At 43.4% G+C, this 21,469-nt stretch overlaps 1 protein-coding gene across 3 annotated transcripts in view; it reads left to right on the forward strand.

Moving 5' to 3' along the window:
* LOC144534142 (peroxisomal acyl-coenzyme A oxidase 3-like) overlaps window positions 1–18,545 on the forward strand; it is a 29,435-nt gene extending 10,890 nt beyond the window's left edge. For 2 of the 3 annotated variants that reach the window (XM_078275883.1, XM_078275884.1), the window contains exons 13-19: window positions 4,106–4,219; window positions 4,386–4,501; window positions 11,415–11,470; window positions 11,951–12,069; window positions 12,161–12,228; window positions 14,381–14,467; window positions 18,222–18,545. In XM_078275883.1, coding sequence (XP_078132009.1) covers window positions 4,106–4,219; window positions 4,386–4,501; window positions 11,415–11,470; window positions 11,951–12,069; window positions 12,161–12,228; window positions 14,381–14,467; window positions 18,222–18,341 — 680 coding nt within the window. In that variant the 3' untranslated portion in view covers window positions 18,342–18,545. The remainder of the gene's footprint in view (window positions 1–4,105; window positions 4,220–4,385; window positions 4,502–11,414; window positions 11,471–11,950; window positions 12,070–12,160; window positions 12,229–14,380; window positions 14,468–18,221) is intronic. The other variant, XM_078275886.1, reaches the window with a different exon arrangement.
* Window positions 18,546–21,469: the final 2,924 nt, after the last annotated feature.

Here is a 21,469-nt window from a genome sequence, read left to right on the forward strand (position 1 = left end):
TAGCAGTTAGTTGGATACAAGCACCCCCATTTCTGCACCAGGCAGTTCGTGTAAACACAGCCCACCTCCACTAGCTAGTCTTACCCGCAAAAAACGTCGTTTTACGTCATCGAAAGATTTTTTCCAGACCCACAATACAGAGATCTCTCGTCTCAGGGGGACATGAGGGAGGGACGCATTAAAAAATACTACCGTGTTCTACTGATACAAAGCTTAATGCTAAATCGGTGAAGTATCCCTTTAAACTATATTAAGCTTTTAATGTTAGGGGGGCGCTGGTAAAAGGTTGCACTGTAGTAGCGCCAAAATTCCTTCAAAAGGCTGACTTTAAAGTTGAGTTCTGCACAAGGGTTGTGCCGATTGGCAATCATATCGCTTTTTGGTGATTACCAGGATGTTCTGCAGTTGCTAATGCTGATGCGCCTGCCAATGTTTAAGTTTTTTTTGGACCATGTACAATAACAATGAAGGCCAAGTAACTAGCATTCATCACCAGTTAGCCAAAATTAGCTAATCGTGATAATCACATATTCACGTTTTTCACCCTCACCTTATCGTGTCGGAGAGGGTTGCGTGTCCCTATGAACCTAAGGGCTATGTTGTTTTGAGCCTGGCGCTCGTTGTAGGGTCTACCATGGCTATTTGGTCACAGGCGAGGGGCCAGACTAAGAATGGTTTAAAAAGACCCTATAATAAAACAAGGAAGAGGAGGAAGTACCCAGCACGACGGAAGCCCAGGGCCCCCATCTGGAGTCAGGCCCAGAGGTGGTCAAGGAAGCCGTCCGACTGTAGAAGGAGTCCTCTGGAGGCAGTTGCAAGGTACCGACAGGTTAAAGGGCTGCAGCCTCTGCTGTGAAAGAGGCAACGCAGCAGGTTTGGGAGACGTTCGGAGAAGCCAAGGAGAAGGACTTTTGGTTGGCACCAAGGTGCCTCTGGAAAATTGTCTGCCCGTTCAGGAGTGGAAAACGGTGAACCATCAAAGCTGTGTTCAGTAAGGATAGGAGGCTGTTGACCTCAACTGAGGAGATAATCAGGTGGTGGAAGGAGCACCTTGAGGAACTCCTGAATCCAACTAACATGCCCTCTACGATGGAGGTAGAGCTGTAGGATGATGGGGGATTGTTGTCAATGTCCCTGGTGGAAGTCAGTGAGGTCAAACAACTCCACAGTGCTTGATGAGATCTGTCCAGAAATGCTGAAAGCTTTGGGTGTGGAGGTGCTGTCTTGGATGAAATGCCTCTTCAACATTGCGTGGACGTCTGGGACAGTGCCCAAGGAGTGGCAGACCGGGGTGATGGTTTCACTGTTCAAAAAGGGGTACCAGAGAGTGTGTGCCAATTACAGGGGTATACCACTTCTCAGCCTCCCTGGTAAAGTGTACTCCAGGGTGCTGGAAAGGAGGGTTGGTCCGATAGTCGAACCACCTGATCGTGTAACTACACATTAGCTCTTCACTCGCAAGGATCGTGGAGGGGGCCTGGGAGTATGCTCATCATCAACATGTGTTTTGGGGATCTGGAGAAGGCGTATGACCAGGTCCCCAGGGAGATACTGTGGGATATGCTGTGGGAGTATGGGTCCCTTCTCAATGCTATACCATCCCTGTACATTCAAAAGGGAGACGTGTCTGGGTTTTCTGCAGTAAGTCAGACTCGTTCCAGTTGGGGGTTGGCCCATGCCAGGGCTGCGCTATTACTGCTGGACCTGGGCGAAAAATGTGACCCATGGCCAGATTATCATAGTTCTTAAAAATGCAGCGCAGTGATGACAGACATTCCATACACGAGACGTTTGTAACGCTGCTGACACGCCAAAGTGCATACAACACGCGCTGGACCCGTTCATGATGAGTCAGGCGGCATCACTATGTAAGTAGAGAATCCAGTCTGCAGTGTAGTTCAAACACTTCACTGATAAACCAGAGAACTCTACAGTGACAATCGGCTTCATGGTCATACACTTTGATCACAATCTATTTTCATAAAACTGCTTCTAACATCTCAAATTTAACCCACTTTGTCAAAAATACCAAGATATATATTGTGTATCGCCATTCAGCCGAAAAATACAGAGATATGATTTTTAGTCCATATGGCCCAGCCCTACTTTGTCACCAATTATGTTTGTGATAATAGATATCACGATATCAAGGCGTAGTTGTGGTAGGGAGCGTTAGTAATTGGCGTAGTTTGGCAGGCTGGTGATCTCATCGCTGCTTTTTGCTGATTATGTGGTCTTGATGGTAGTGACCTTCACTGGATCAGTTCGCAGCCGAGTGTGAAGCGGCTGGGATAAGGATTAGCAACTCTAAATCTGAGACCATGGTTCTCAGAAGGAAACCAACTGAGTGCCTACTCCGGGTAATGAGTGAGTTCTTACCCCAAGTGAATGAGTTCAAGTATCTCTGCGTCTTGTTCGCGAGTAAGGGAACAATGGAGTGGGAGATTTGCCGGATAACCGGCACAGCGGGGGCAGTATTGCATTCTCTTTACTGCACCGGTAGGTAGGCTGAGCCGGTAGGCAAAGCTCTCGATCTACTGGTAAATTTTCGTTTCTACCCTCACCTATGTTCATAAAGGTTGGGTCATGACCGAAAGAACTAGATCGCGGGTAGAAGCAAATGAAATGGGTTTTCTCAACCTGCCTACGTCTCCTCTGCAAACAGTGTGGACTCCCTCCTCAGCTGTACACCTTCCACTCTTTCCACATTGGTGCAGCTGCATTGGTCAATTTTAGGTAGTCTGATCTTACATCTTACTAAGGTCCGCAGCAAACGTGTTGCAACACATAGATATCTCACATAATTGTAGGATGGCCTCTCACAGGATGTATCTTGCATCCTTGAGGCCTGCAGGTACACATAGATATTTGACATAACTGTAGGATGATCTATATGCTAATCATTCCTGAGGTCCGCAGCTGGCGTGCTGCTTCACATAGATATTAAACATAATTGTAGGATGGCCTCTCATGGTGTATACGGCTTCCTGGAGGCCTGCAGTAAGGCTTGCGGCTACACATAGATTTTTACATATTCTAGCTGATGCTCAGTTATTGTTGGCGTTGGGTTCCGTTGTTTTGGGGGTTTCTGCATAGCGCTCCCTGTTTTAGCTTAGCATGCTGCTTGGCTGGTCCAGGGAGCATTATCAAGAGTGGAGCCATCAGCGCCAAGCATAACTGTATTTCCATTGGTTGCAATAAATAAATAAATAAGTTAAATCTATGGCGAGAGTGTTCCTGACTGAAATAAGACAATTAAATGTTTTCAATAAATAGCTGTCTGCTTTCTACCGTATTGGTCTGAATATAAGACTTTTTTTTTTCTGGAAATACGTTGTGAAAAATGTGGCCCGCCCCTCCTCCCCAGACTCGAAGTTCACGGAGGTTGCCAGGCTGAGACCGCAGCTTCCACAACAATGTTGCTAGCCGCTTGTCTCACATAGCCAGACATTACTTCACAGCACAGCGGAGTATGCTGGCTAAATTGACATTCATAAAAGGTCATGCTCACGCACAGTTCTATACCCAACAGACACACTTTTTCGGCTTAGAATTATGGTAGGAACCGCAAAAAACAACAACTACCTTTCCGTCCTCTCCACCCAACGGACAGACACACTTCCTCGGCTTAGAATTAGCTATGGTAGGAACCGCTAAATCACAACAACCTCGCTGTCCTCTCCACCCGACGGACAGGCACACTTCCTAGGCTTCCCCACTTCCCATTGGTCCTGTTCGTTTGTTTGCTGCTTTCATGGCTTTAATAACGTTACAGCTGTAGCGCGCTGGGTTTACGTGTTTACAGGTATATCTGGCATCCCGGCCTGGCTGTCAACCTGGGCAGACACATGCATTATAAGCTATATTTAAAAAAGAAATCTGCTTCATTCTCCCTGTTCACAAAGGCTTCCCTCTGTGTACCACGAGGAACATTAATGTTAGACATACACTATGAGATCTGAATTTTCAAGTTGAATTCTCAGTACATGTTGTGTATAAGGCAATTAGATCATGTATTGGCAACCTCAGAGACACTGACAGAATTCATTGTGAGCGCAGGAACTCTGATCTCCAAAGTTTCAGCTGCTGTGTTGTGTGGTTTCAGATGGTGTGCGCATTGAGTCTCCTCTTCACACTGTGGATTTCCTGGATGATTCCCACAATATCCTGGAAAGCAAGTTCACAGCAAGAACGATGGAGGAGTGTATGGACTCTGCAGGTACTCCTAGAACTCAGAAGGGATTATTCCCTGAACTCAACATGGTCTCCAAATATACCTTTAACCAGTTATCTAACTATCACAGATACAAAAATTCTACTGATTGCATTTCTAGAGTTGTTTCTCGGTTTAACATAGTGAGTGTACTCCTTGTTCATCCTATCAGTGCCACTGGCAGCCTATAAGTGGTTGGTGTGTTTCCTGCTGGAAGACAGCCAGAAGAGGCTGGAGCAGGAGATGGCCTCGGGAAAGGATGAGTTTGAGGCCCGTAACAACAGCCAGGTAAGACACACACACAAACAGAGACACACACCACTGCACAGAGCCTTTATGGATAGATTTTTGCCAATAACCTAAGCTTCTGATGTAACTCATTATCAAACCAAAGCAGTAGAAGTGATGTCTCGGAATTGAATTGCTGTCCACAGAAGATAGACAGTTGCGTCATCTCTCCAGGCCAGCTAATTAGAAACAGAAATAAATGGTGTTAAGTAAAACAGAGGTGTGAATTTTTGACTCTTTACTTGGCTGCCGTCATCTGGTTTGTGTCAGTGTCAGACGGGTGTGTGCTGTGGTTCTGGGAAATGTGTGTGTCACTGGATTCATTTGTGTGACTTGTTTTTGAGCACATCCCATGGGCCCACCACCTGTGGGAGGAACCGCTGAGGTCGAGTGCGCTGCCACACGGGTGGCAGTGAAGGTCAGGAGCCTCGACGGACCAGACCTGGGCAGCAGACGCTGGCTTTGGGGACGTGGAATGTCACCTCTCTGTGGGGGAAGGAGCTGGAACTTGTGCGGGAGGTGGAGTGCTACTGGTTAGATCTGGTGGGGCTCTACGCACAGTCTCGGTTCTGGAACCATACTCCTGGATAGGGGTTGGACTCTTTTCTTCTCCGCAGTTGCCCAGGGTGTGAGGCGCCGGGCGGGTGTGGGGATACTCACAAGCCCCCGGCTGAGCTCCGCTACGTTGGAGTTTAACCCGGTGGATGAGAGGGTCGCCTCCCTACGCCTGCGGGTTGTGGGGGAGAAAACTCTGACTGTTGTTTGTGCATATGCACCAAACAAGAGTTTGGGGTATTCGGCCTTCTTGGAGACCTTGAGTGGAGTCCTGCATGGGGCTCCAGTGGGGGACTCCATAGTTCTGCTGGGGGACTTCAACGCGCATGTGGGCAATGATGGAGACACATAGAGAGGCGTGATTGGGAGGAACGGCCTCCCTGATCTAAACCAGAGTGGTTGTTTGTTGTTGGACTTCTGTGCTAGTCATGGATTGTCTATAACGAACACCATGTTCGAACATAGGGATGCTCATAAGTGTACTTGGTACCAGAGCACCTTAGGCCAAAGGATTTTTATAATTGTTTCATCTGATCTGAGGCCGTATGTTTTGGACACTCGGGTGAAGAGAGGGGTGGAGCTGTCAACCAATCACCTGCTGGTGAGTTGGGTCAGGGGGTGGGGGAAGACTCTGGACAGATCTGGTAAGCCCAAACGGGTAGTGCGGGTAAATTGGGAACGTCTGGAGGAGGCCCCTGTCCGACAGACTTTAAACTCACACCTCCGGCGGAGCTTTTCGTGCATCCCTGTGGAGGCTGGGGGCATTGAACCCGAATGGACAATGTTCAAAGTTTCCATTGCTGAAGCTGCGGTGAGGAGCTGTGGTACCGAAGGGCCCGAAGGGCTGCAGCCTCTGCCGTGAAAGAGGCAAAGCAGCGTGTGTGGGAGAAGTTCGGAGAAGACATGGAGAAGGACTTTCGGTCGGCACCAAGGTGCTTCCGGAAAACCATTCGCCACCTCAGGAGGGGGAAGCGGAGAAACCATCCAAGCTCTGTACAGTAAGGATGGGACGCTGTTGACCTCAACTGAGGAGGTAATAGGGCGGTGGAAGGAACACTTTGAAGAACTCCTAAATCCAACTAATACACCCTCTATGGTAGCGGCAGAGCTGGAGGATGATGGGGGATTGTCGTCAATTTCCCTGGTGGAAGTTGCTGAGGTAGTTAAACAACTCCACAGTGGAAAAGCCCCAGGGATTGATGAGATCTGTCCAGAAATGCTTAAAGCTCTGGGTGTGGAGGAGTTGTCTTGGTTGACACACCTCTTCAACATTGCGTGGAAGTCTGGGACGGTGCCTAAGGAGTGGCAGATCGGGGTGGTGGTTCAATTACAGGGGTATCACACTTCTCAGCCTCCACGGTAAAGTCTACTCCAAGGTGCTGGAAAGGAGGGTTCGGTCGATAGTCGAACTTCAGGTTGAAGAGGAACAATGCGGATTCCGTCCTGGACGTGGAACAACGGACCAGATCTTTACTCTCGCAAGGATCCTGGAGGGAGCCTGGGAGTATGCCCAACTGGTCTACATGTGTTTTGTGGATCTGGAGAAGGCGTATGACCGGGTGCCCCTGGAGATACTGTGGGAGGTGCTGCGGGAGTACGGGGTGAGGGGGTCCCTTCTCAGGGCCATCCAATCTCTGTATGACCAAAGCGAGAGCTGTGTCCGGGTTCTCGGCAGTAAGTCAGACTCGTTTCAGGTGAGAGTTGGCCTCCGCCAGGGCTGCGCTTTGTCACCAATCCTGTTTGTAGTATTTATGGACAGGATATCGAGGCGTAGTCGGGGTGGAGAGGGGTTGCAGTTCGGTGGGCTGGGGATCTCATCGCTGCTTTGTGGTCCTGATGGCATCAACCAGGCGTTGCCTGTGACCTTCAGCACTCACTGGATCAGTTCGCAGCCGAGTGTGAAGCGGCTGGGATGAGGATCAGCACCTCTAAATCGGAGGTCATGGTTCTCAGCAGGAAACCGATGGAGTGCCTTCTCCAGGTAGGGAATGAGTCCTTACCCCAAGTGAAGGAGTTCAAGTACCTTGGGGTCTTGTTTGTGAGTGAGGGGACAATGGAGCGGGAGATTGGTCGGAGAATCGGCACAGCAGGTGCGGTATTACATTCAATTTATCGCACCGTTGTGACGAAAAGAGAGCTGAGCCAGAAGGCAAAGCTCTCAATCTACCAGTCAGTTTTTGTTCCTACCTCACCTATGGTCATGAAGGCTGGGTCATGACCGAAAGAACAAGATCCAGGGTACAAGCGGCCGAAATGGGTTTCCTCAGGAGGGTAGCTGGCGTCTCCCTTAGAGATAGGGTGAGAAGCTCAGTTATCCGTCAGGAGCTCGGAATAGAGCCGCTGCTCCTTCGCGTCGAAAGGAGCCAGTTGAGGTGGTTCGGGCATCTGGTAAGGATGCCCCCTGGGCGCCTCCATAGGGAGGTGTTCCAGGCACGTCCAGCTGGGAGGAGGCCTCGGGGAAGACCCAGGCCTAGGTGGAAGGATTACATCTCCAACCTGGCCTGGGAACGCCTCGGGATCCCCCAGTCGGAGCTGGTTAATGTGGCTCGGGAAAGGGAAGTTTGGGGTCCCCCCCCCCGATGTTTTTGAGCATTAATATGACATACGCACATGTAACAATGTTCAGTGTAGCAATGAATGTTTCTAAGCAGACACTCCGGAGGCCGGACTTCCAAATAAAGAAAATAAAAAGAATTTATACCTAATACGCCTATTCTTGTTTGAAATTTTCACTTTCTTACTGAATTAATGCTATATTTAATTTTTTTTACATGAATTATTGTGAGCAAACTCCTAAAAAACATGGAAACTCCACAATGATAACTAGCTCTTTAACTAGAAAAAGATCTCAGACTAGGAGGCAGTTCACTGAGGAGTGATGGTTAAAGTCTGTGATTAGGGAAACATGGTTGTAGTATGCAGCGTCCTGATTGGTGGAAAATGCTTGCAGAAAGAAATGGCTGTTGTCAGGTAATGGTGAATGAGAACGGACTGATAAGCAGGCTATGCATTCGTCATGTAAGCCCCATTTGCAATGAAACAATGCTGTTGCAAAATAATACAACCAGCATCATCATCAACAATGAAGAACGCGAACATAAAGATCGCGTCATTCACGTGTATATTAAGTAGCCACATGCATCTGTTGTGGTCTTATAATACATCCATAGGTCTACCGCGCTAGCGGAGAGGATGGCGCGTTCAGCCAGCAGTTAAATTTATAAGAATAAAAATAATAAAAAATATATAAAAATTCGCTATTTGCAGAGTAGAGCTGTGTTTGCGTAAAACAGCGCGGTGGACAAGAGTGGACTGAGCAGACAGAGCAGATTGAAATATCGCTTTCTACATGTTTATGCCTGTCTATACAGGTGAGTGCATTGATAAGTATTGACTTTTTACTCACAAAGGTTTTATCGTAGCCTACTTACAGTAACCAGACTAGCGTGAGTTGATCTGCCCCAGCGGCCATTGGTAATCCTCTCTGTTTCGTTCCCAGTCAGGTACTGCGTGTTTTAACGCACACACATCTCGGCTCAGCTGTGTGTGTGGAGCGCGGGCATCGCTGTACAGAATCCCGGCATGTGAATAGAGATGCAAATACAGGGGGCTGGGTTTTGTGCTCTACCTGTGAGATGTTACCTGCTGTAAATGCTTGAAATGCTAAATAACAGAACGCATTTTTTCCTCTTCACATTTTCTGAATTCATGATTATTCTGCGGGCCAGACTAAACGCTTTGGTGGGCCAGATGTGGCCCGCGGGCCGCCAGTTGACGTTGGCTGCCTAGAGAGTCCTTTAGTATGTTGATTGAGGTTGTTGAGCGTACATGTGCAGTTTTTGAAAAAAGTTTGATTAGTCAAGTCCAAGAAGGTACTGTAAGGCTCTGTGTACAATGTGATACATTTTTTTCAAAAAGCAGAGCTAGAGCCAAAGTCTTGACGCCCCCTCCGCTATTGAGAGTTTTTAAGTTTTACAAGCACAGTACAAGATTTACCGGCATCAGTGTGCGTATTGTACGTATTTTGAAGGGTTAATAACCACAACAAAGAACAAATCACACAACTCTGCATTTTTGTTAAGTCTTGCTTGTCGCTGTAGAAATGTAAACACACGCAAGCTAGCTAGTAGCTAGCTCTCATAGCTACTATATAGGTTATGTTTATTTCACAAAGATCTTGGATTTAAGACCTAATGGTATGGTTTATAGCTGGGGTAGGCAGTTTTTTTGCAAAAAATCCATAATAACCTTTAAGTGGTCTGAGAGAAAACTAGTACTCTACACCTCCTCTTGGCCCTGTTTTCAGGCTTTACAAAATCTAGCCTTTAACGGGAGACTTTGGCCAATCACAGGTCATTTCAGAGAGAGAAAGTGAGCGATCCTATTGGCTGTTCTGCAAATGCGTATGCACGTCCCTTTGCTATGCCCTGCAGTGCCCTTCTACGCCCTGTAACGCCCTGCAGTGCCCTGCTATGCCCTGCAGTGCCCTGCTACACCCTGCTTTCTGTCTGCCCAAGGTTTCTCCCTAAAAGGACGTTTTTCCTTGCCACTAAATGCTTGCTCTCGGGCAATTACTGGAAATGTTGGGTTTTTGTAAATTACAGCTTGTGGTCTAGACCTATTCTATCTGTAAAGTGTCTTGTTATGATTTGATACTATAAATAAATAAAATTGAATTCAAATTGAATTGAATGTGAATTAGGTTTCTTACTTCTTAAAGGTCCAATGGCATGAAAATTTGACTTTATGAGGTTTTTTAACATTAATATGAGTTCCCCCAGCCTGCCTATGGTCCCCCAGAGGCTAGAAATGGTGATAGGTGTAAACCGAGCCCTGGGTATCCTGCTCTGCCTTTGAGAAAATGAAAGCTCAGATGGGCCGATCTGGAATCTTCTCCTTATGACGTCATAAGGAGGAAGGTTACCTCCCCTTTCTCTGCTTTGCCCGCCCAGAGAATTTGGCCCACCCATGAGAGAGAGAGAGACATCATGGCTTTCAAACGAGCAAAGTGGCAGTTGGTCAAGGCCACACCCCCACCCTCCACCTTGCCCCCCCCCTCTCTTCCTCAATAGCATTTAAAGCTACAGACACAGAAATGGCACATCCTAAGGAAAGCTCATTGTGGGACTGGCTCTAGTGGCTGAAATTCTGCACCAAGGCTGAATTTCGGGAAAGAGACTTCAGATACAGTATTAGGGGACCACTAATGTCTATATAAAAGAGACTTCAGATACAGTATTAGGGGACCACTAAGGCCTATATAAAAGAGACTTCAGATACAGTATTAGGTGACCACTAATGTCTATATAAAAGAGACTTCAGATACAGTATTAGGGGACCACTAATGTCTATATAAAAGAGACTTCAGATACAGTATTAGGGGACCACCAAGGCCTATATAAAAGAGACTTCAGATACAGTATTAGGGGACCACTAAGGTCTATATAAAAGAGACTTCAGATACAGTATTAGGGGACCACTAAGGTCTATATAAAAGAGACTTCAGATACAGTATTAGGGGACCACTAAGGTCTATATAAAAGAGACTTCAGATACAGTATTAGGGGACCACTAAGGTCTATATAAAAGAGACTTCAGATACAGTATTAGGGGACCACTAAGGTCTATATAAAAGAGACTTCAGATACAGTATTAGGGGACCACTAAGGCCTATATAAAAGAGACTTCAGGTACAGTATTAGGGGACCCCTAAGGTCTATATAAAAGAGACTTCAGATACAGTATTAGGGGACCACTAAGACCTATATAAAAGAGACTTCAGATACAGTATTAGGGGACCACTAATGTCTATATAAAAGAGACTTCAGATACAGTATTAGGGGACCACTAAGGTCTATATAAAAAGAGACTTCAGATACAGTATTAGGGGACCACTAAGGCCTATATAAAAGAGACTTCAGGTACAGTATTAGGGGACCACTAAGGCCTATATAAAAGAGACTTCAGATACAGTATTAGGGGACCCACTAAGGTCTATATAAAAGAGACTTCAGATACAGTATTAGGGGGACCACTAAGGCCTATATAAAAGAGACTTCAGATACAGTATTAGGGGACCACTAATGTCTATATAAAAGAGACTTCAGATACAGTATTAAGGGACCACTAAGGTCTATATAAAAAGAGACTTCAAATACAGTATTAGGGGACCACTAAGGTCTATATAAAAGCATTCAAAGAGCACCATGTCATGGGACCTTTAAATAGAATCTGGAAGCTCCATCTAATTGTGTGTGTGTGTGTGTGTGTGTGTGTGTGTGTGTGTGTGTGTGTGTGTGTGTGTGTGTGTGTGTGTGTATGTGTGTGTGCGCGTGTGTGTGTGTGTGTGTGTGTTTAGGTCTACTACTGTCGCTCCCTGGCCATCGCCTACATAGAACACAACTGCCTCCAGAGGTTTGTGGAAGAAAAAGTTATCTCAGGTCCAATTCAGTGGCTGGTTCAGATGAGTTTTATTCACTGTGCAGAGGATACAGAAGGGCTCAAGAAGCTGTAGGATTCTCAGTGTAAGTCTCTGGCCAGGGTTTTATACAAGGTTACAGAAAGCAACAGAACAACTGAGAAGACATTCACAAGACTATCTGAGTAGATTTGCATGGACCCACTACCGTCTGCTCAAACTTTTGAAAAAAAAGGTCCTTTGTTTAAATGAGGTGTGAATCTCCGCTGGAGCTCTTAAAGCTCTCACTCACAGTGACCAAAGTAAAATGCTTTGTTTTAACACCAAGCTAGACAAAAGGCAGACAGACTTCATTAATTCAGGAGACACTAAAAGTGTGTTGATCAGGAAAAATAATATGAACTAAATCAGTGAGCAGGAAAGAGGATATAAGGATAAAATGAGACTCGAACTGTTAGGTAATTCATTTTCTTCAGATTTCACGAGCTGACTACTGATACGGACACACCAGCTGGTCTCAGACCTGTACTAAGCAAGCTGTGTGCCCTGTATGGTCTCTGGAGCCTCAGCAACCACATGGCCACACTCTACCAGGGTGTGTACTGTACTCTATATACTACATGCATCAAGCTAGATAACACATTCCATTGTATTGATATTTGTAACACAGTGTTATTACTGCACAGGTAATTACTTGAGTGGAAGGAAGCCCACAGAGTTGGTCCAGATGACCATTCTCACTCTCTGCTCCCAGGTACAGAAACATTCCATCTATTCCATAAGTAAGGGTTAAAGGTGACATATTGTGCTTTTCTGCGTTTTCTGTCATATCTACAATGTTATAATGTTGGATTTTCATGTTAATTATGAGGTGAACGTATTTTAGACAAATCCCCGTGAGCTAAAACGTTCAGATTTCCAACTGTTCTGAACGCTCCGGTTTCAACAGTTTTTTCTACTCTCGGCTTGAGTGTTACGCAACTCTAAGCCGGCCTTCTATGATTGGTCATCTGCTCCAGGTACGCAGGACTGGAGAACTTTTTTTTCAGCCACTGCGGTGTTAACACTGTCCCATGTAGCTACATGCTAACGGCAGTAAAAGATGTCATCTTGGCTGCCAGTGTCGTTAAATTCTCCCCAATTCCGGGTCGCATTACTGCTAAAACATGTCCGATTGGGTAGTGTTTGGTTCAGAAGCCTTTATCTGTGATTTTTGACGGTTGAAAGGGCTGCTTCGTTCCATTACAATCTAACGTTAGCATACTGCTAACTATTAAATAGCTACATGCTAACACGACATAGCTGTAGTCTCGGCCAATGCTGGTAATTTCTCCCTAAATTCCAATTCATTTACTGCTGGGATGTGTCCGGTTGTGTAATATTTGGTTTAGAAGCCCTTATTGGTGATTTTTTCACTGTACAAAGTCCTGCTATACACTCCATTGCAGTAGCTCCAGCTCTGGAGATTCCAGGAAGCGTGTTGGCCAATCAGAGCAGACTGGGCTTTGTCGGGAGGGGGGCTTAAAGAGAGGTGCTCCTACAGAGCGTCTCATACAGAGGGTGAATACAGGTGCAGCAGCCATGGGCAGTATGAGAAAAATAGTTGGGTTTTTTTTTACATTAAAGCATGTAAACATGTTCTAGTACAAACACAAAATGCAAGTATAATCCTGAAAATTATATATAATAGTTGCCCTTTAATGCCATTGTCAGGTATTAATAGACGACAGCGAGGCGTGAACCGTCTGACGCGCAGCGGAAGTTAGTTAATACCTGACAATGGACACCTTGAAGGGCATTAACCCGCTTATACCATGGTCACTTGCAAAATAACATGTTTTTAAAACATTAGTTTATATTTTAATTCGTTTTACAATCAAAATCTTAAGTTTTTCCAAACAATAACTCAGTTTCTCTGGTTACGCCTGAGGGTTTGACTAATACCTGGAACAAACATTCCCATCCCATAAGGTTATTATGCAATGCAAACATTGTTCACTCCTCCAGGAAATAGGAAGGACCTGAGATACGACTTGCCACCCTTAGCAACAGGAGATATTTATTTAGTCCGCTCAGCTCGTAGAACCCTTGAGCTCGCACAGCTACGAGCCAGAAAGCTAACGCAGTGCTAGTAAGAGTTAAAGTCAATAACGTGTACAGTTGGCAATCAGTAAATATCAATGACAATATGTTTAACATCAAGACAAGCTAGCTATCCAGCCATGTCATTTTCTCCCAAAACGATTTTTACGAACAATTTTATCCGCGATGTGTAACGTTACTGTCGGCCGCAGCCTGATGTAGCGACCTGAACAGTGAACGGGATGTGAGATAACGTTATTCGCTGTGAAACAAAGTCAGTTCAGTGGAGCGGTGTAACTTACTTCCTGCAGCTTGTGTGTTAGCGCCATCCTGTGGTGTTCAGAGGACGAGGCACTGAAGCACCACACAGAATTGGAAATAACAGATTCACATTTCTTTTATGTTTTAATGTAGCACATTCATTTAGAACAGTAAACAGTCAGTTTCACCAGAACTCCTTTAGTAGGTGTCCTATAACACTTTTTTATGGACACCCTGCAGCCAATCAGAATCGAGTATTCACCCAGCCCAAGTACGGGTTAAAGCCTCTGAACACACACACAGATTTCCAGTCTGTGTGACCAAACATTTCCTCACTGCCCTTGACCCCATCAGTACCCAAAATACTCAGGCATTAACCCTTACTTAATGGACACCCTGCAGCCATGGTATATGTTATAGTGTTTATTGTTATGAGGTCCCTTTCTTGTGTCCGTCCATACTTCCTGACTGTCTTCATTAAGCTGAATAATGATGTTATGATGCTGCCCCCCCACCTGACTTTAAGCTCAACCTGACCTGCTCTGTCTGTGTGTCGCCTCCAGCTGAAGGATGATGCAGTAGCATTGGTGGATGTTTTGGCACCTACTGATTTCATTCTCAACTCACCTATTGGCAACGCTGATGGACAGGTAAAGACATACATACACATAAAGCCTATTTATAACTCAGTACATAGACGGAAATCGTGGGGGGGTCGGGGATGGTCAGGACCCATCCCTTCTGAGGGTTGTCCCCCCCCCCTAAAAATATCATTAAAACCACGCTGTGTATTGTATATAACATACACTTTAAATTATTGTGTAAGTAGTAAAACAATACAAATGCAAACGGGGCAAAAAAAAAAAAATGCATTTGTAGTTTAAAAAAAACATTTTAAGTCCCCCCCTCCCTTGCCTCACAGTGGTTTGGTCCACTGCTTGGTTTCCTCCCTTTACCTTAACTTACTCAGAAGTCTGGTGGGACTCGTGGAAGAGAACCAGTTGCGTCAGTAAGAAGGCTGTCAAGGCTGTTTTATTCACTTTAAAAATCGGATGAAGTGATTATTTTCTCTAGTAAAGATATTGCTGAGTCATTAATAAATTAGTATGATGTATTTTTTCACGAGTGCGCTATGTTAGCAGGTATAAAGTTACTTAGCTTGTTTGGTAGCTTGTTGGATAGTTAATTAGCTAGCTTGCTAATTCAACCCACCGTGCTTTCAGCGTTATTATGGAATCCACCTGAAGTTACTTCTAGGCAGGTCCCGCCCTACGAAGCAGCTCGATTGGTTGGGGTTAGGCATTGACCTTGAGTGGTTAAGGTTAGGCTAGCCGATTGGTCAGGGGATAGAACCTGAACAAATCTGGTTACGTTACCTTGCGTAAGCATGGACGTCTGGCCAATAGTAGTGTATGAATGCTATCGAAGGGCGGGCCTTTCCTAGAAGTTACGTAGGTTCCATAATAACATGTGCTTTCATGCTACGCACTGGTTATAGAAAATGAGCCGAACGAAGTGTCACTCATCTGGCGAGAGTGCTGTGCTTTTCTACGCTTTGACAAGAGTGAATGTAACATTAAGTTGTTCAACTACTAATTTAGTGGCTGGCTGGCTAGTTAGTTAGCTTGCTTGCTAGGAGGCTCAGTTCTCAGTTCAGCATCATCTGTATCCTATACAAGTACAATTTTGTATGTATTATTTGTGTCCCCTTCAGAAATTGCTCTTAAGATATTTTATGTTTATTGTCCCCCCCCCCCAACTGTTATATGATATTTACGCCCATGCCTCAGTATTCTGAGTTGTGTGCAGAAATTATGCAAGAATTGTCATGTCATACTAACACATTAAGGGTGCTGCTGACAGGTTTAGGTTTTTTTTTTTTAATTAGATTAGATGATATGAGAGGCTATAACTTGATTATTCTTTGAGGAAACACGTATCTTGTGTTATGTTTTAATATCAAATACCCCAGGTTTATTGTAACAATAAACAGTGAGCCTCAATTTTAATATCACATTTTTTGCAAACCAACTAAATACTCAAAGGAAACATTTTTGCTCTTTATATTCTCTAGGAATAACCAATAAACACAGTATCAGTGTATTATTTTATCATATCATACTGTTGTTTTTTTTCTCTCAGTTACTCCTCATTCCCATGTAATCCCACTGTGAGACATTTAGTCAGTCCAGTTAAGTCTCATTACTGGAAGAAGACTGCAGCGCTTTGGCTGCTGTCTCTCCCTCTTCCAGGAAAACACATACAGTGTTGTGTTTGGTCATGAATTGCGTTTTGACAGTTGTTGACAATGACTCTCTTTCTGCACTGTCTGAGAACTTCCTTTTTTCATGAAAAAAAGGCTCAACTGATGTTTGTTTTGTCTGAGAAATGAAGACGTCATGCAGACCCACAGTGTATTCTGTTACTCTGTGTCAGCCTCGGGGTTGGTCAATTTTATTTTTGCAGCAAAATTGGTTTTAGTTGTTTTATCTCTAATATTTAAGTTTGAGAAAGTTTCTAGTTTATTAATCCTAAAACCACTGACTTCTATTCTGTATGTACTGTATTGCTTCTCCATTATCCTCCTTACCTGAAAAAATGTGTAAGCCTGTGTGGGTCTTAATTAGGGATCCAATATGTCTAATATGAAGCATTAGAATAATGGCAGATGACTAATGGGCAGAACTATGTAGAAAATACATTACCAGGCAATATCATGTTCGAGTTTGCTGTGTGTCCTGGTGACTTTTTTTCAATTCATAAAAAATTAGTTAATAATAGCAATTATATGTATTGATTTCTACAATTAACAGAGATCTTCATTATTAAATGGAAACCTTTTTTTTTTTTTTTAATCAAGCATCATGTACATTTTGACACAGATCTAGGCATGCTGGGTTGGGAGTTGTGTCACCACAACATAATGCCGACGGTGTACACCTTTTGCAGTCAAAACAGTTCGTGTTGATATACGTTTTCTATCATTTTACATTTTATATCTGGCCTAACACAACTGTCTGGTATGTTTTCTACTCCAGTCACACTCTGCTTAAAAAGTTGTGTTTTGTTTAGTTTGAATAACGTTATATTACTAGCAACAAGCTAGTTGTCATTGCTACAATGCTAACGTTACTCCAATGCTACTACTACTAAAACAAATGTATATAAAAACTCACCAGGAATACCCACTGCAGAAATTTATAATAATATAATGATGCAGAAATACCACTGAAACAATAAAAAAAACTGAGTCAGAGTTACTCACCCAAGTTTCTCAGCAGGCCGTCCTGCTCTGAATTACTCCAGAATTTTGATTAACCCACATAAACAAACTCCCTGTTCAGCTGCGGTCACATGCAAATGCATAGTGAGGTTCCGAGCCATAATTCATCAAATCTGTTTGGGTTGTTTGTCTGAAATCAGTAAGAGTTGTGACATTTGGAAGGCCTGTAGTACGTTTGTAGTATCCTCAAGATGACAGCTTTGCCTCTTCTTGTGGTTGGTGTGGATCCAAAAGGCACTTTAATTGCAGGTTTCTGATGTCTGGTTAGACAGGAAGTGATGATGACAGCTTAGATTATACAGGGAGGGAACTCTATCATATCAAAACATGGCATGAAGAAGATGTCCTCCCTAAGGTTGGGTATCGTTTTTTTTTTTTCGATACCGGTGCTAAAACCATACTTTTTAAAACTTTGCAGGTGCCTTAACCGTGCCTTATTCAATACTTTAAATTATTTAAATTCAACCATATGGCCTTAGCAATAAATAAGCTGTTCTTTAATGTTGCCGACTGTCGATTTCTGCTCTTTTTTTTAAGTAATACAATAACTTATTTCACCAGTCAATTGCTTATAAACAATAAAAAAGAACCACTAGATGGCAGAAGGGTACTTTACACCAACAGATTGAGATGTTGAGTTGCAATTGAATGCACCATCAGGTCCCTTCAGTGTTGTTTCTCAACATCTCTGACTGGCAGTGTCTATGGTGTCTCAAAATGCAGCTAGTTTCCTCTGTGTCTTTAGCTGCGGACAGTTTGACGTCTCGCTTTTGGAATCCATTCCAGTGAAATACAGCCACACTTTACACTGTTTAGCTTTCAGCATTTTAACCGTGTTTAAGTCAGCTACTAGCTACTAGCACCAGAGGGCAGCACACGCAATTACGTTGCACCAAAAACTGAAAACCAAAATTCGGTCTGGTAGATTACGGTCGTATAGGAACTGGTGTCATATTAGCTCCGGTTTTTGATACCCAACCCTATTATTGGGTGTCTTTTAGTTATACAGTATATTATATTGAGAATGAAATAGGTTACATGAAAAGTAAGATTAGAAAATAGATCAGGATCTTTTTTTCTCAACAGTGAGCACATCTTCTCCTTGTTTCTCCCTCACGTAGCTTTACAAGAACCTGTGGTCGACAGTGATGCAGGGCAGCCAGGTGCTGGAACGGCCTTCCTGGTGGAAAGAGTTCTGCTCAGACAAGCCGGTGGTCGGATCCCTCCGTCCAAAACTCTAGAACCCACTCAATGATCCTACTCTACAACTCTGGATATGTGTCTGGAGTGTCCACATTCTAACGCTGAAATTCTAAGAGCAATTTAAAATGTAATGTCCACACACACAACATATTGCCAAAAAAGTGTCCAAAATGTTGTATACAGAGTACCTTATCAACTGTTTAATATTAAATGCTGGAATCCTGTGCACTCTTACTCCGCAACTCCGTATGAACTAAAGAACTCTTGATTTCCGATCCGACGCTAAACAAATCAAAAAGACTTCGACACAGTTACACTGATAGACACATGTACTACAAATGAACACCCATAGAAAAGAGCAGGTGTGACACAAAAAAACGTTAAGACCTTTAAACTCACATTAGCTCATTTCTATTGAATGACCTACTAAACAAACATCCAGCAGGGAAACATGCACAGCTAACAGTTTGCAGCTGTAGCTGACAAGCTAACTAGCAAGTAGTAGCTTAATAGGTCCTATGCCTAAAAAAAGGCTTAAAAGGGTTAAAGTGCTGCTACTATTTTGGAGCCAGAAGTGACCATATCTGGACAAAATGATGGAGCTGGTTAGGATGTCAGTGTTTCAATGGCACTATGCTAAAGAGGGAAAATTGCAGATTTTCAACCCTTATGACCCGAGAACCTGATATGGGACCATTAAAAACATACTTGCAAATATTAACATTGATCCATTAGAGGCTAAATGATGTGCTCCTTAGTCTTCAACAGACTGTCTGGCCTTAGCTTGTAAGCTAAACTGAATTATACATTTTGATAATGCAATAATGTAATTTATTAAAAGTAGCATGCACTAAAGTAGCAAGGATTCCAGTGCAGTTTTGTGACAGTTATATTTTAAAAATCATTGGTATGGCCAAACTGAGGATCATGACAAGTAGACTAAATAGCAACCAAGGACTCCTAGTTAACACAATGTAACTTTGAAGTGTTAAATGATCTTTATTGTATGGGGGTCAATATGATTTTAAAGCTTGTGCAAGGATTAGAAATAATGTTGAAGCCTATATATGACATATATATACACACAGTTGTGTTCAAAATAATAGCAGTGTGATTTAAAATAGTGAATAATGCTCAAAATCCTTAGAATAGCTTTTAATTCCATAATATCAATGCATTGGGAACACTGCGCATTCAATTCCAAATCAAAACATGACCAAAACTGATCAAGTTTGTGTTCTACCTTTACAGAAAGTGAAGAAAAAGGAATATTAGGCTGTTCAAAAAAAATAGCAGTATTTGCATTTGTCTTTACAAACTCAAACATTTACTGTATAAACTGGGTCTCAAGGGTTTGCTTTACTTTGAATCACTGCACTAATATTTAGTTGCATAACCATTATTTCTGAGAACTGCTTCACATCTGTGTTGCATGGAGTCGACCAACTTCTGGCACCTGTGAACAGGTATTCCAGTCAACATGGAATACAAACAATTATCAGAAATGGATGTTGTAAAAACTTGTCATACATTTGATGTATTGTAATGAATTGCTAACTTCAGAGTGGAAGACAGTTTTACCTATATACCGACACATAAACACACCATTCCTTTATGTTACATGTGTCAAACTCAAGGCCCGCGGGCTATATCCAGCCCCTCGCAAACTTTGATCCAGCCCGTACATCAATTTAGGTTCACAAGAACTTTTGGCCTGCCTAGTTTTTGTCGCTATTTCTGACATTTTGGGGACTTTTTAAACATTTGGCGCATTTTAAAATGTGTTGGGATTTTTTTCCTAAAGATTTGGTGCAATTTTTTGTTTTTTTTTCTCGCTTTTTTGACATTTTTGCAACTTTTTCAGAAGTTTTTGGTGCTTTTTCTGTCATTTTCTAACACTATTTCCGACATTTCTGGTGCTTTTTTCGACGTTTTTGTCACATTTTCCAACATTCTTGGCATTATTTTACTTTTTCGATGAAATCAAAGTATGTCAATAAACTGTACGTCTGGCCCTCGATGCGATTCTCTTTTTCCAGTGTTCTTAAGAGAAGTTGAGTTTGACACTACTGCTCTATGTCAACCTCAGATGTGCACTTTTGATTGGATGATCAGAACTGGAAGACCTGCATACTAGTTAGTATACAAAATGTAGTCAGTAAAGAACTCTGCAAAAGAGTGAAGCTTTCACAAGAAAGTGTCAGACAGAGAATATCATGACGAGGACCTCAGATAAGAACAGTTAGTTAATTACAGTTTCTTTCAGACTATATTGAGGAGAAAATCGTGCTAAGGCGAGCAGAAGGAGAAGGGGCAAGAAGAGAAGATACTCAGCATGTGGATCGGGTCGACCACTAATCACAGGGTTGGGGGGTACAATCTCCAGAGGCATATTGCTAAGCGCTTTGATTAAAAGCCATACCAATGCAGCCATTTGCCATTGGTGTAACATAATAGAATTCACTTTGCTAGTGTTGTGACACTTTGGTAATGTCATAACCCAGCCCAAGGCTGGACGGACGAGTTGAATCTTCCTGACAACCTGACCTGGCCCACTATAGGCTTGTGGAGGGAGAGGCCTGCTTAGAGAGGGTTTGGTCATCTACAAATCTATTAAGTAACTCATGCCACATAAACACATGAAATGTGAATGTAAACTATGTTGATTTCTTCTCCTCCACCAGTCAGAAATGTGTGTTTTTTTTTTTTTTTGGGACATTGCTAACTCACTGAGCTCGACTCGTTTGTCAAGACCGGATTGAGAGACCCAGAACCTTCACCATTTATAGTATCAGCCGTCTGCCCAAAAACCAAAAACTAAATTACAGGTTGGCTTGTGACAGTTGGCAAAATTAAGATGTTTTCTTGGAATAAGACATGACGGGAGGACAGACGAAGGCAGGAGGGGGAGGAGGATGAAGGACAGGGGGGGTGGAATGTGAAAGGACTTAGAAACAGACATTCAAGATGATTTTTGAAGACACATTTTGTCAGTGACTTAAAGACACGTCACAGGATCTCACATTTGAGCCTAGATCTTTGGTTATACAGTATATTGCAAAGATTTTCGGAAAAAAAGGAAATTAAAATGTCACCACAAGGTTTCCAGGTCTGTCTTTCTGCCACCTCTGCAATAAACCCACAACACCAGAATGATAAATAGATG

The sequence above is a fragment of the Sander vitreus genome, chromosome 19 (genome assembly GCF_031162955.1).
Source record: "Sander vitreus isolate 19-12246 chromosome 19, sanVit1, whole genome shotgun sequence".
NCBI lineage: Eukaryota > Metazoa > Chordata > Actinopteri > Perciformes > Percidae > Sander > Sander vitreus.